This window comes from Citrus sinensis, chromosome 4 (genome assembly GCF_022201045.2).
Source record: "Citrus sinensis cultivar Valencia sweet orange chromosome 4, DVS_A1.0, whole genome shotgun sequence".
Lineage (NCBI taxonomy): Eukaryota > Viridiplantae > Streptophyta > Magnoliopsida > Sapindales > Rutaceae > Citrus > Citrus sinensis.
Window position 1 is genome coordinate 12891749 of NC_068559.1, and position 16210 is coordinate 12907958.

At 35.7% G+C, this 16210-nt stretch overlaps 1 protein-coding gene across 1 annotated transcript; it reads right to left on the reverse strand.

Annotated features, from left to right (window-relative positions):
• Positions 1–896: 896 nt before the first annotated feature.
• Positions 897–2003, reverse strand: LOC107178799 (pollen-specific leucine-rich repeat extensin-like protein 2). Its single transcript, XM_015534400.1, has 2 exons — positions 1208–2003; positions 897–1015 (listed from the first exon to the last, which is right to left on the reverse strand). The coding sequence occupies exons 1-2, from the start codon at positions 2001–2003 to the stop codon at positions 897–899; spliced, it is 915 nt and encodes a 304-aa protein (XP_015389886.1).
• Between the last annotated feature and the right edge of the window lie 14207 nt (positions 2004–16210).

Here is a 16210-nt window from a genome sequence, read left to right on the forward strand (position 1 = left end):
TCATATTCTGTCCAGTATTCTGGTGGAAGAATATGTGGGTTTAACATGCTGCGTTGGGCACCAGTGTCTATGAGACCAATTGCTGGAATGAGCCTTTGGAACTTTGAGGGCAAGATTTGGAGCTTGATGGATGGTATAGGAATAGAAGTGTCAAGGGACAGTAATTGTTGGTGGAAAATGACTTGGGACTGATCACTGTCTGAATCATCAGAGGAGTTCTGCAGTACGAACACTGTTTCATCATTGGGTTCATCTTGTTCAGAGAAATAGAATTCCAGTTCATCCTTTTCTGGAGAGTAATCTGTAGTGGCTTGGAGATGCTCAACTAAGCGAATAGATTTTTCTCACTTGTTGGGACAGTCTTTGGCATAATAGCCTTTCTTTTTGCAGATGAAACATCTGCTTGATTTTCTCCGTTTAAAGTCTCTAGAAGAAGATGACTTCTTTCGGAAGAATCTGTAAGGCTTTCTGGATTGACGAGGTCTGGATGAAAATTCTGGATTTCTGAATTTCTGAAAATGCCTTTTCTTTTTAGGATTGCAATCACAATCCTTTTTCTTTTTGCATTTGATCTGCAAATAAGGCTTTTTGCAAGCATTCCGAAATGGCTCTTTGTCTTTCAACAGTTCTTTGAAAAACTGCTTCTGTTCGCAGAGTTTATCGAGATAAGTTTTGGCAAGCTGGAAGATTTTGCCAAGAGAGATCTTGTCAAGGGAAAGATTGGATGCTGTGAGTTGTCGCTGGATGTTGGGTTGGAGTTCATCTGGAAGAGAGGCTAGAAAGACATGCTTTAATGTCGGTTCATTGACTCCATTAAGCTTATAAAATAGCAAAGACATCCGCTTGTAATGGAAGTCAAGATCCTTAGCATTAAGGGAACAACATTTCATGTTGAGCTAGTCTCGTCGTGTAGCTTCAAAGACTGCAGAGGGGTCTCCAAGGAATTGGTCATGGATAACCGCAAGGGCACTTGAGACTTCTGATAATTGAACAAACTGCAATTGTCTGTAGTTGCCTAAAGAATCAAACCAATCTCTTAGAGCACCCGTAAAACGAGTAGCAAACTCTCTAAGGACTGATTGAGTTGTGGCTCCTGGACGTAGCATTTGAAGGTCAATCCAGGCAGACATTTCATTAAGACGATCACGCCATTTATGAGATGGAAGATCATCAAATGTGAACCATGGGCCATTGGAAGATTTTTGACTGGGTGGATTGGTTTGGGCTTGAGCTGGAGGAGGTTGATTGGTTGTAGAAGATTCAGGCATCTCTTCTTCAACTTCTGAGGGAATATGGACGTACGGTTCTGTATGGGAGGTTTGGCCTTGAGGAGGGTGATCAGGTTGGGCCATCAAGATTCTGGTGATATCAACATTGGACTTTTCAGAATCACTAGTGGATACTGAAGATTCTGTGTCAGTCTCAGTATGGTTATCAGAAACAGCTAGATTTGAATCAGAAGTTTGGTCATCTGTAGTAGAAGAGTGGTCGACTGTATGGGCACTAAACTGGTGCATTGTTTGTTTATCTTTGGATTGAGAAGGTGGTTGGGATTCAGTTGGTGGTGGAGGTACTGGTGGCGATGCCGGAGTATGACCAGGAGAGTGTTGGCCAGGGATGGTAATGGATGGTGGATGAAATGTGACAGGTCGCGGTTGAGGTTTAGGCTTTGGTTTAGGTTTAGGTAGTGGTGGTAAGGGATTGTCTCTAAAAAGAGTATGGGTCATGCCAAATAACTTGGAAGGATCATACTGTCGAATGGGGGAAAGCATAGAGGCAAAAGGATGATAAGGTGGACCTATGGAAGGGATAGGAGGTGAGGTGGTAAAAAGGGTAGGTCTTTGTTTTTCAGATTCAATCTGATCAAGTTCAGCTTTTAAGCGTCTGATCTCCTTCTCCTTTTGGTCAAATTCTGGGCCATAATAGCGCTGGCCAAGCATAGCTCGTAGTTCAGAATCGAGTTGGGTAATTCGGGACTGGAGATTTTGATGGATCTGCTGCATCTGTGCATAGATGGAGTCAACTTTTGTCTCAAGTTGTTCAGTTCGTAAACTGATGCTCTCAACTTTGGAGTTGATATTCAACAAAGTATCATTTTGTGCTCTGGCATTTTGGGTTTGCTAGTTGAGGATTGATTCAAAAGGTTTGGGAGGTTCTAGGTGGCCAGATGAGGTAATTGGTGAAGGGACAAAGGGTTTGGACACGACATTTCGTTGGGAATCTGTGTGAGTGTCTAAAGGAGGAAAAGAGGAAGAATAGTCTGAAGAAGTGGATGAAAACATCATACAAGTGAGTGGTGGTGTGGGAAGTGAGATTGGTGATGGAGTCTCAGATTTGCAATGCTTTGCAATCCATTTGAGTTCCTTTTGGTAAAAGGGTAATGGAGCTGGTGGAGGTGGAGGATCTTGTGGTGGTTTGGGATCATAGTGGTGGCATAAGACTGGAGGTTTTTTCTTTTTGGGTTTCTTTTTCCTTGTGGTGGCATAATCATCATCTTCGTCCCAATCATCCCAGCAGGGACAATTTGGGTCACACATGCCTGAGCCAGGGGCATCCCATAGGAAATGGCCATTTTGCTTAGCTGGATAAACAGGGTAGCCTGCAGAATTGAACCCTGTAATGGGCAGATCTTCTTGGGTGTCTGAACAGCTGTGATCATTGAAGAATAGGTAAAGGAGAGCCGAAGAGGCTCTTGTGGAGCAGTTGGAGGTGGTTTAAAAGTCATTCAGACTGTTCCATCTTGGCGTCTTTCAAAAATGCTTTCAGAGGTCTGAATTGGAGCTGTATTGTTATGGAACTGTTCATAGTTGGAGATCCATTCAAGAGGCATAAGCTTGATGAGCTCATGATAGGGAATTTGTCTTGGGATCTGGATTATGGTTGGGATCTGGTCAGATTCGACTAAGATCATGAGGGTATCAGAATGATGTTTAGGAGTGGGTAGATCTAAGGCATGATTTTGAAGCCTATAGACCAATTAGTGGTGTAAGGTGGCAATTTTGGCAGAAGAAATTTGTTCAGCACCTTGGATCTGAACTTGGACTTTCAAGGTTGTGGGCAAATTAGGGTCTTGGAGAGAAAGATTGAAGTTTGGGTAAAAGGGAAGCAAAACACTTCCTGCATGGAGAGTTGTAAGAACAGTGCCAATAACAGCATCTTGGTACTGTTTAAACCGGGTGTCGAGCATAGCAAGGCGAGCTGTAACCAGTAATCCTTTTCTTCCATGAAGAGTAAGGATTACTCTGATGCCTCCAAGATGAAGATGAGTATAACCTTCTCGTTTCCAGTTGAAGAGCAACTCGGAGGGAATCTCCAGAGTGACATATTGCTCAGCAGAGGTGGCTTGAAGAGCACACTGATCCAGGCGGGAAGACTGGATATATTCTTTAGGGTGAGGGTGTCTGGTAGAGATGAGAGTGCGGATACTGCGGGTAAAAGAGCTAGGTCGTTTGTACAACTGATAAGGGCTAATAAGAGGGTAGGAGAACTCACTGATTTGGGCTTATTCAGGGATATAGGAATATTCGACAAGGTTTTCAATCTTATTGGTGGTATGAGAAGTGTAAGATCTGGGCAAAGAAAGAGTAGAAGAAAGAGTAACAGGAGGGGAAGATGAAGTGGAAGCCATGAATGAGAAGTTCTCTCTGCGCCTGAAGTTCTAGAGAGCAAAATAGAAAAAGCCTTAAATTATACCATTTTGGTCAGGAAAACGGTGATTTAGAAAACATGAAAGTTTCAAGGATGGGTATGGCTCTGATACCATAACCACTTATATATATAATTTTTCATATTATCACTAGGTATTCTTATTTCAACCCATCATAAACATAAAAATTACCATTAAATCTCTATGCAGTAAAGGCCCACACTCTATTAGATACTTTAAAGCCTAAATTACCAAAAACCTTAACAAAACACTTTTAATTAGGCTTAACCTCATATGATAGTTCGCAACACATAATAATTCTCATATAATCCCAATGTTGGATTAACCATTTAGCATTATGTTAATTGTAGTAGGATCATACACCAGCTTGCTTCAATATAATAAATATTCATTAAGATTATCATATTTGCCTTTACATTCCTTTAATCTAATGTGTGCAAAACTCAACCATTGATCATGACTCTTCACACAATCGACCTCTTCAAATATAACGTGCGTAGCAAACAACACATCTCAATATTTGATATGTTAATCATCTTTTGAATAATTACAAAGAAATCAAACTTGAAGCACTACTAGAAAAATGGTCTTTACTGACACTTGGTTTGTGACACTTTATTACAAAGTATCAGTATTTGTCTACATATGGGCCATTTTCCGTGTTTAACACATATGTATCACAAATTAATGATACTATGGTGTCTGTAATTGTGACATCAGGAATCGCTGACACTAAAGTATTAGTAATAAAAATAAAATAATTCTAATCATGTAACAGATGGAATTCGAACCTGGGACCTCGAACATCGGAACATTTAAGTTTAAGAAAAAGACCATTGGTCTTTTTCTTGGTGACACTAGGGTATCAGTAAAAGAAAAGAAAATATAAATTTCGTTCCAAACTGATTTTCGAACCCAGGACTTTCCAAAGCCAAAGCATTTAAGTTTAAAATTGAAACCATTCTGACTTTTTGTTAGTTATGCAATTGAATTAGTAGAATATTATAATTTTAATATGAAGCACTTGAAATGTATTGAGCGCGGATCACTGAAAATTTATTAGTAAATAATATATTTTCAGTTAAAAACGGTATCGTTTCACTTAGGAAAAATAAAGATAGTAAAACGCATCGTTTTATACAACCCTAAGACCAAAATCGAAGCTAATTTTTTTCTAAGTCATTCACTCATCAGTCTTTCACCACTTGGTTCTCCTTCTCTGTCAAAGCTAAGTAAACCAAACCCTAAAATCATATCCCTCACTGTAATCAAACTTCACGTCGATCCCAACCAAGCTCGAAGCAGAGGAATTCATTTCTATCACGATTTGGTTCTCTATGTCTCTCTCTCTTCACTGTGATAAATTCGTTTCTGAAGGTGCCATTTATTCATTTTTATTTATTTTTAATTATTATGTTTCCAATTTACAGTGCCTATTTTCCTCATGCATGTTGTTTTGTTGCGATTTAACTATAGAATGAGTTTTAAAATTCTTAGTTTTTTTTTTGTAATCTTGATTGTTTATAATTTGGGACTTGGGAAAACCTAACAGAGAGGTAAAGGTAACTGAAGTTGAATTATTGTACTAGTCTTTAACTAAGAGTAGTTTTATAAGTGCCTGATTCAAATCAGTTTTCTTTCGTCTCTTTCTTTAGTTGCCTTGTCACTGGACTTTGAATTTCATGTACACTTTAACTGGAATTGATAGATACAATGTTAATGTAGATTTGGGTTTTTCTCATTTTCCCCATTTCTCGAAATTGCATTTTAAAGTTTGCATGATGCTTTTAATTTTGGGCCTAACTTGTTCCATTTAATTAGCGCTTGATAAAGATACATATTAACAAAGGGTCAATTCATCAATCCTTTCCCTGTAATGCACTTGCTAGACTTAGTATAAATGCAATATCTCACATGCAAACCCTTCAACAACAACAAGTATTGTCCTTAATATTTTTTTATGTGATTTCCCTTGTACAGCTCTCTGACATAGTAATTAACAATCTGTCGCTTTTGAAGAATCACAAAAGTTTACGGTGTAACAGCTGTCTTCATTTGGTAATTCTTATAAATCACTCACTTACTTTCAATTTATATTATCGTTGTGTTCTGAGTTTTACTTGTACTGAGATGTTTTAAATATTGACATGCATAGTTTTACTTTCGTTATTGTTGCATAGACTGTTATGGAATAAAAGTTTTTATTCTAATATATACTTTTGTTTGTTCTAATATGAAAAAGAAATTTTGAAAAATGTGGATGTGGCATGTTTTGTTGGCTTGCTGAATGTGTACATGTAAGTTAGATTTGCTAGCTTGGTGAATGTGTACATGTATGCTCTGTTGGCTTGTTGAATGTGTACATGTATGCTCTGTTGGGTTGCTGAATACTTAGATATATGCTCCGTTGGGTTGCTGAATGCTTACATATATGCTCTGTTGGGTTGCTGAATGCGTACATATATTTAAGTGACTCTAAACAAATAGAATTTAGATTTATTTTACAATTTGTATTTTTTAATTTAAACCTAAAGTTTGGAGTTATTTGTGCAATTTAAGTAAACTTATTAAACTAACAACATCTAACAAATGAACAGGCAACAATACAAGTTATGGACAAAACTTGGTTATTCTGTGATAGATCGTCTGATGAGTATAGTGATGGGGTTGATGATTTCTTGGAGTTTGCCATTCTTAATTCTGAAAATAGAATGTCAATTACATGTCCTTGTACCACTTGTTGTAATATGGAGTTTTTGAGTCCTCAACAAGTGAGGCTACATCTATTTAAAAAAGGTTTTCTAGAAAATTATTTAGTTTGGAATTGGCATGGTGAGGTGGACCGGAAACCTACCTCTGTAAAATGCCAAGACCAGCCACAAAATCAACGTTTTAGATGTCCGGATTATAGTTATGTAGATGACATGGTTCATGATGCTTTTGAGCATTGTGATAAAGATCCTAGTTCTTTTAAGAATGTGCTTGAAGATGCTGAAAAGTCCCTATATCCGGGTTCAAAGCATTCAAAGTTATCGAGTCTAATGAAACTGTACAATATAAAAGGACTTTATGGCTGGTTTGATAGTGGGTTTTCAATTTTATTGGAAGTGCTTAATGAGATATTGCCAAATGATAATAGTTTGCCTAAGTCCATGTATGAGGCCAGAAAAATAATGAAGCTATTAGGCTTAGATTATGAGAAAATACATGCATATCGAAATGATTGCATTCTTTATAGGAATGAGTTCGAGAATCTTAGTGAATGCCCAAGGTGTGGAGCATCTAGGTGGCAAATAAGAAAAGATGGATAAAAAAAAATTAGAAAGGGGGTCCCTAAAAAGGTGTTATGGTATTTTCCTATAATTCCTAGGTTGAAAAGAATGTTTCAATCACCACAAACTGCTGAGAACTTAACATGGCATGAAAATAAAAGAATTAGAGATGGCAAGCTTTGCCACCCAGCAGATTCACCAGCTTGGCAGTTAATTGACAAGAAATGGCCTGATTTTGCCCAAGAGCCGAGAAATCTTCAGTTCACTTTATCATCTGATGGGATTAACCCCATAGCACACTTAGCACTACTTATAGTTGTTGGCCTGTTACATTGATAACATATAACCTTCCTCCATGGCTGTGTATGAAAAGAAAATTTATGATGTTGTCTCTACTGATATCTGGTCCTAAACAACCTGGAAATGACATAGATGTATACCTAGCACCATTGGTTGAGGACTTAAAAACCCTATGGGATGTAGGCGTCGATGTGTTTGATGGTTATAGGAAACAAACTTTTAATTTATGAGCTGTGTTGATGTGGACAATTAGTGATTTTCCAGCTTATGGAAACTTGTCTGGGTGTACTGTTAAGGGGTATTATGGTTGTCCAGTTTGTGGGATAAACACATGTGCATGTTGGCTACCGTATAGTCGGAAAATGTCATATATGGGTCATAGGCTGTTTATTGAAAATTCTCCTAAGCCTTTGTCTGGTACAAATATCTTAAACTTGGTGGCTGACATTGACACCAAGTTTGGGAAAAAGGTCCAAAAAAAGCGTAAACGGGGTGAGGTTAAGGGTCACAATAAGGGTAAAGGTGAGGGTAACAGTAAGGGTAACGGTAAGGGTAAAGGTGAGGGTGAGGGTGAGGGTGAGGGTGAGGGTGAGGGTGAGGGTGAGGTTGAGGGTGAGTGTGAGGGAGATAGTGAGATTGAAGGTGAGGGTGAGGGTAAAGGGGATGTAGCTCAGTTGCTATACAAAAAGAGATCAATCTTCTTTGATTTAGAATATTGGGAACATTTGTTAGTTCGACATCAACTAGATGTGATGCATATTGAGAAAAATGTATGCGAGAGCATCTATGGCACATTACTCCATCAACCGGGGAAAACAAAAGATGGAATTAATGCTAGAAAAGATCTTACACATCCAGACCTTAGAGAAAAAATTAACAAAGCATTGATTGTATTAGCTCCTGATGAACAAAACAAAGTCCTGCCCCTTGCCCCGTACACTTTAAGTAAGAAGGAAAAAAAAATGTTCTGTGAAACCTTGCAAAGTGTTAAAGTTCTTGATGGCTATTGTTCTAATTTTAGAAATATTGTTTCAATGGATGATTGTCGTCTTCACGGGCTTAAGTCTCATGATTCCTTGATGCAACAACTACTACCATTAGCAATTCGAAATTGTTTACCTCAAAATGTCAGATCTGTCATAATCAGGTTGTGTCTCTTCTTTAATTCTTTGTGTTCTAAGGTAGTAGAGCCCAATTCTCTAGACCAATTGCAAAAAGAACTTACAATCACCTTATACAATTTAGAACAATCTTTCCTACCTGCCTTATTCGATATAATGGTCCATTTAACAGTCCATCTAGTTGAAGAAGTTAGATTATGTGGCTCGGTTTACCTTCGATGGATGTATCCATTTGAGAAAGAAATGAATCCTATAAAGGGCTATATACGCAACCGATACCGTCCTGAAGGTTGCATTGCAGAGTGCTATATTGCTAAGGAAGCACTTGAATTTTGTGCTGAATACCTTTCCAATTGTAATTCAATCGGACTACCTACTGGTTGTCTAATTGATTTTACAGTCGAAAGGCCACTCGGAGGTGCAAATATTAAGGTGGTTGATGGCCCTACATTGGCGCAAGCGCATCGATGTGTTCTGGTGAACACCCCCGAGATTCAACCATACATAGAGTATGTGACTGAAAATTTGAACCTCTTTTTTGTTAATTTTTTTTCAATTTTAATAATTTTGTTGGTATAATTTTAGGGAGCATTTGGCCTTATTACAATCAACACACCCTCGTCAATTAAAAAAGCCTTTATGGTTGCCAACCGAGCACTCCCGTACGTTTGTTGATTGGCTGAAACAAAAGGTTAGATTAACTTCATTAGATCTAATAAAAGTATCCAAGTAAAAGCACACAAACTTTTCTCTTTCAACTAATTATTGTGATTTTATTAATTGAACAATAGGTAACAACTGATAAAGCAAATAATGTAGTGGTTGACGAAAAAGTATGGTGGCTGGCAAACAAACCCCGCTCAAGCGTGGTTACATATGATGGCTACTGTATTAATGGTTTTAATTTTGCTACAAGAGATCGGGACAGCAACCGCATAACACAAAACAGTGGCGTTTATGTAGTTACTAACACTTTACAGATTTCAAGTTCGAAAGACAAAAATCCTCATTCTGGGGATATGCCTTTTTATGGGGTTGTCAGTGAAATTTGGTAGCTTGATTATCTAGGGGTTAAGAACGTACTTTTCAAGTGCGATTGGGTAGATGATAGAGGGGTTAATGTTGATGAGTTAGGGTTCACTGTAGTCAATTTAGATCGAATAGGCTACAAATCTGACTGTTTCATTCTAGTTCGTCATGCAAAGCAAGTGTTTTATGTGAAAGATCAGTTAGATAATAGTAAATCAGTTGTTTGTTCAGTGAGCTCAAATTGTAATTATTCAAATGAGGACTTGTGTGATGGCATCGATGAGTATGCACCATTATCCAACAATTTTCCAGAATGTAAGTTAGGTTTGGGTGATGAGGAGTTTGTGTCAGAGTAGTTGTTGATGTTTTTCTTGTAAATATTGGTGCGGAAAATGAATAATCCAACTACTATGCCTTATTACCACTACTTCCCGTAAGTCACCAACAAATTTGTTTTTTATTATTTTATTATTATATTAGGATATTAGATTGGTATGTGGTGCACTCATCCACTTTGATGTATTTGCAGGTTTGTTGGAGACATGGCAGAAAAAGAGGAGCCAACATTTGATCCAGATCTAGAAGGCAGACCAAGACGAAACCTTACAAAGAAGAAAGACCTGCAGAGAGGAGCTAGTGACGACACTGAGGTTATGTACAATTCCTATGGAGTTCCAGTTGGCAAAAAGAGAAATGATCTGAGGAACTACATTGGGGTGATTGTACGGGAAAGAGTTCCAATTATCTATGATGATTGGAGGAAAGTGCCACTAGACATCAAGGAGACGTTATGGACTCATTTTCAGGAAAAGTTTAAGTTGAGTCTTAAGGCGAAAACTCAAGTGTTCAAGTGGATGGGAATTGCATTAAGGGGCTTTAGATGTAAGTTGGCCAATGAATATATTCTGCCCAATGCAAACAACTTGAGTTCACTGAAAAAGCCTCTTCTTGAGTATGAAGGCATTAGAAAAGAGGACTGGAAGAGCTTTGTTGATAAGATTTTATCTGAAGCCTTTCAGGTATGTTTAAAATTATGTTAGTTAGATAATATTATTGAGTTCATGTAACCATTTTAATCAATATCCGCTTTGTGCAGGAAAAAAGTAAGGCAGCAAAGGAAAAAAGAGCAAAGAATATGTACAATCATCACTTGGGCAGCACAGGATATGCTGGGTTGTTGCATAAAAGAGTAAGTATAATAACCACTCTATACAAACTTATGAGATTTTCAATACAAATAATAGGATGATTCATACCAGTTTTCAATTTAATTTTTGTTGAATTATTACAACAGTTGGACCTTGGAGTTACTGAGCGCGAGATTGACAGCAGTGAAGCCTGGTTATTGGCTCATAGGAGAAAAGATGGAACTTATACACCTGAAGTGCAGCAAGTGGCTGAGAGAATTGTAAGATTCCACCACCACTATCATTATTTAACTTATTTGTTTTTTATTCCTAATTTTGATCAAATTATTTTTGTATTTATTTTGTAGAATGAGCTAAGAAGTCAAGTTGAGCAGGGAACGTTCCAATCCCAAGGACTGAATGATATCCTAGGTGAAGTACTTTAAAAGAAGCCTAATGGAAGTCGGGTGCAAGGATTGGGTCAATTTATCACCCCATCCATGTATTTCAATATCCCTGACCCCACAGAGTTGGCGCGAGAAAGGAGAATGTATCAGGAGAGTTTTCAGTTTATGCAAACTCAGTTAGATCAAATGAATGCAAGGATCAACGCCTGCAACAACACTGAAGTTGGCAGTTCCAACTTTCCTAACTCTAAAGGTGGTTGCAGTGTTAAGATGGAGATAGATCGTCGATCACCCAGCAAAGTTACTCCAAAGTCAGTGACCAACAACCCCAAAGCTACCCCAAAATCAGTGACCAACAACAACCCCAAAGCTACCCCCAAGTCGGTGACCAAAGTTAGTCCAAAGTTAGTGACCAATGACCCCACTGTTTGTCCAAAACCTGACAAAAACATCAACACACCTCCTCTGCCATCCCCTGTACAGAATCCACCCCTAGTAGTTTGTGAAGCCACTTCAAATATCACCCCAAGAAGATCTCCAAGATTAACTCCTTCAAAGAGAAAAGTGGATGGCCGAAGGTCTCCTACAAATGCCGTGGTATATCTGTATAAACAGAAACGAACAACAAAGGAACCCGTTGTTGTAAAACCAGTGACAGCAAGGAAACTGGTTCTGAGAAAGAATACCCGTGGAGCTGTGAAAGCAAGAAAAGAGAATAAAAGTTCACAAATGAACATCTTTTCTTTGATGATTGAGAGCTCCCTGCCACGGACGATTATGATTGCCCATGATTTGAAGACTTTTGGTGTCTACTGGGAGAGCAAATTGGACAACCAGATTTGCAATGAAGTCATTGAGTTTACAGAGCTCTCAAATTCTGTTTTGGAGATATGGATCAAGTAAGAAATAAAAAACTTGATTTATGTTTTTACTATGTTTTCTGATTTTGCAAACTATCATTTATTTATTTCTTATATTCATGCCATGAAAGTTTCTTTTTTTAATAGACACTTGTATGAAGAGATGGATAATGGCAGTGGTGTTATTCCAATTCAATTTGTATGCATAGCTAAGTTACACCCAAGTCAAGCAAGCTACCCAAATAGGTGTTCCTATATTTCAGACCTTTTTGACAAGATTTAAATAGCCCAAATAATTGTCTTCCCATATAACCCAGGGTATAGTTTATTTATTTTTTGTCTATTTTATTTTTTAACATAAATTATTTAAATTTATCTTGTAATCTGTTTTTTGTTTACTTGTTTGTTTAGTGGCCACTAGGTGCTAGTAGCAATTGATATGGTGAGGCGAAAAATTTATTATCTTGATCCATTAGGTGATAATCCTGATGATGAGTTGAAGCAAATGGTGAATGAGTAAGTTTAATTAGTTTACTTAATTCTTTATTAATTTTTTATGTTGTAGATTAATTTGTTGCATCTGTTATTTATTATTTATAGTGGGATAACAATGCATCAAGTGAAGAGTAATAAAAAGAAGGCTGTGCAGTGGGTCTCTGTGAAGGTATTAATGAAACAAAGTTATGATTTCCATTGTTACTTCATCAGTATATTTGAAACTAAGTTTATTTATTTTTTTTTTAGTGTCCGAAACAAGCTGGAACCTTTGAATGTGGTTACTATGTGATGAAGTACATCCAGGATATTGTTCGCCATTTGTGCATTCTTGAAAACAATGTGAGTTTCTCCATAACTTGTTTAATATTTGTTCGAAGAATGCATTGTGAAATGGATTTTCTTAAGTGAATTGTGAAGATGGTTAATGGGTGAACAGTTTGCTGCTTTATGCTTGAAACTAGCAATATAATCATATCTTGTGCTAGGGATTAGAGGAAGTGTTGTGTATGTTTAGGATAATCACATACACTTCATTTGCCATATTTATTATAGGTAAAAGCTATAACGTGTTTGGAAAAATTAATGCCAATTTTTACTGTGTTCTACTATGTATTTAAGGCACTTTAGTGTAAACCAAAATGACTGGAGCTGTTGCATGTACAAATAGAATGCATATAAATCTCAGTGTTCAGTGTTAAAGTATTATTGAGCAATGATTGGAGTTGCTGCATGTACAGATATAAAGCATATAAATCCCAGTGCTGAGTGTTAGAAGTAATATTGAGTAAAGCAAATAATATATTATAAATTATCAGCTTCTTAGATAGCTTTGGTAACCGTTGTTTGCTATGGTAATACAATTTATTTGCATGTTCTTCAGTTTTGATGTTAATCCTGGCAAACTTAAAAATATAAGTTTTTATTGTGTTGTTCTATTTTAGGACAGATTCTATAATATATGAATATATTTTGTTGCTTTATTTTTGAAGTTCAAGGGCTGTAATGAGTACACTATGGACGATCTTTCGCAACTTCGCGATCAGTGGGCGATGTATGTTGCAAAGTTACTTGTAGCATACAATAATGAGGTAAATTATATTTTTGCTTGTAAATATCAAAGAATTGATTTTGTAGCATAGTAGCTAATTGATTCTATATACTGCAATTATAGGTGGCAAAGGTGAAGGGAAAGGCAAAGATCAAAGAGTAGATGTACTGATTGTTTCCTGCAAACTGTCATTATGTGTTCATGTAAATATTTGACACGTTTTCAAACAATATTTTGGATATTTGTATTGCTATTTTATTTGATACCTATTTAAATGTTGGTAGGAATATTATATACTTATATTTAATTATTCAAATTTGTACTTTAGTTTAATTTGAATAGATTTTCTTTGAATACCATTATTTGATTGGCAAAACTAAAAGAATAATGAAAATAATCGAGTAACAACAATAATTTCAGCACCATTTAATCGAAGCCATTAACGCTAAAAAATGATTCAGCATCATAATATTAGTGATGCTATAGTATTACAAATTGCTGACACTAAAGTATTAGTATCCGTTTATTCTATCATGTCATATCCTAGTGTAAAACAAACTATTGACATGTAATAATTGTTAGTAAATACTATTACTATAGTGTCATAATATTTTGTGATACTATGGTGAAAGTAACTTTTAACAAGTGATCATTATCAGTAATTACTAATACCATAGTGTCATAAATCTGGTAATACTATAGTAACAGTAATCACTAACACCAATTACAAGTGTCACTATTTTTCTGACTCCCAGATTACTGACACAATTAACAAGTGTCAGTGAAAGTAATTTCTGACACTATTCTAAAGTCAGTAAAGACCATTTTTCTAGTAGTGAAGACTATAAAAGTTCAGATAGAACTTAAAGAACAATAGAAACAGAGTAGCACAATAGAGGAAAAGTAGAAGCATAAGAAACACAATTGAAGAAGAAGTAAGCAGCTTATTTGTTTGCAACAATAGTTGGTGCTTTTATTGAGAATGAGTTTTTAAACTCAAGAGACCCTCCTCTCCTCCTTTGACATTGATAATTCAAGTTACTATTGCTAAATATCAAGAACATTTTGGAAGAGCATACAATCGGAATCTATTTTTGGAAAAGATGAGAACCAAGAAGCCATGAAGCATCGTGTACCATCAAAAGAGTCAAAGCATAAGCCTCTGTTACTTAGATACTAAGACTTCGTTGTGGTATAGCTTTTCAAATAAAACTTAAGCAAGTAGAACTTTCATAAAAAAATTTAGTTGTTTGGTTATCAAAGAGAACGTTTATTAAAAAATATAATATTACTTTAATAAGGAAGTTTTCTAAAGTTATGTTTTGAAATGAATGAAATAATATTGAGAAATAAGTAAAAGATATTAAAGCCCAAAAATTGATTTTTTTATTAGTACTGGTAAAATAACTATTTAATTTTAGATTTTACTAAATACACAACCGAGCAATAATAAAAAATTTAAAAAGAACTTCTGAAATAAATAATTATTTATAATCATTAAATAAATTATAATAAACTTTTCTACTTCATTAGTTGACGAAGAACTTTAGCTATCTTAAATTAAAAAAAAAAAGAACCTTTTCTCCTAAAAATTTCCATTCCAAAATAACATAAGTAAAATGGCCATTGTAATAGTCACAATTATGTGTTGTGCTCCCTACAATGTTGCGCCAGATTCTCCCAATCTGTATTGAAAATTGCTCCCTTATGCAGAATGTTATTTTAGAAGCAAAATCATTGGCAGCATTCAAGTTTCTAAGGTAAGTATAAATAAGAACTAAGAACTACAGTTGGCCTGCAAAGAAATTCAATGCTAAATTCTTCATGCACAATAGCATTTACGATAAAGCTCGTGCAGAAAGATGTTCATTTCAATCTCGACACATTGATAAGATCTTTGTCAACAAGTTGATCATCCTACTATGATAGATTTCTTCAAGAAGCTTATTAATTTTCATTAGATTCCAAGTCCAAGTGTCAACAAAAAGTTTATAAGTAGAAGAATTTGTTAAGTTACAAAGCTACTTCAACGGTCTTTACGGTAAAAGATACAAACACAGATCAAGCTAATAAGCTGCAATATAATTGAAGCAAAATTGTTTACAAACTTTAACATATTCAAAGCAAAAAAGCTAAAAGTTCAATTTTAAAATAGGGAAGATGACAGTTGTAAACTTTTGATAAACATTTAGACACTTGACTTGTGATAATATAAACAGAGTTTCAAGTTACATGAACACATCATTTCTTCCAAGATTACATGCTAAGACTAAGAAACAAAGTTTTCTAATTGCATTCAGCGAAAGAACATAAAATAATTTTTTGGTAGTTAAGAAAATCAGAGAAAATGAGTTGGATCTGAAATTGCAATTTCTATTCAATTCACTTCAAAATGAATCTGTACTTATAATAGCCTTTATTTTTAATACAGTTACTTAGCCAAACTAACTAACTAATTTGTTAGCTACTAATTATATTTTTGTTAACATGTATATGTCTATAGTATTGATTTTGATGATAACAAACTTTATATGTTTTTGATTAAAAATGTTGAAGTTTTCATTAATAAACAATTTCTTAAAAGCCGTATAATATTTCTAGATATGTTCATGAAATCTAGATAATCATTAACTTTAACTAGAAAATCATTCTCTGCGAAATTCTGTAAAAATGGTGATTCTGGAATTAAACGACGAGCCGTTAATTAGACGGGGTGTTATCTCATATCTCATCGTATATGTGCATGCATAATTTGATCCTCAAATGATAAGGCGCCCAAGCACACAGCCAAAGCCTTTGTGTGTACTCATACGGGCCCTAAAGGCCTCTCATCTCATCTGTATCATCATATCCCATCCATATCATCTGTATCTCTGTAATC

Coding starts and splice junctions, on each gene's coding strand:
- LOC107178799 (XM_015534400.1), bottom strand. CDS start 2,003: ATGCAGCAGATCCATCAAAATCTCCAGTCCCGAATTACCCAACTCGAT. Junction 1,016..1,207: donor AGCCCAAACCAATCCACCCA/GTCAAAAATCTT, acceptor TTGATTCTTTAG/GCAACTACAGACAATTGCAG.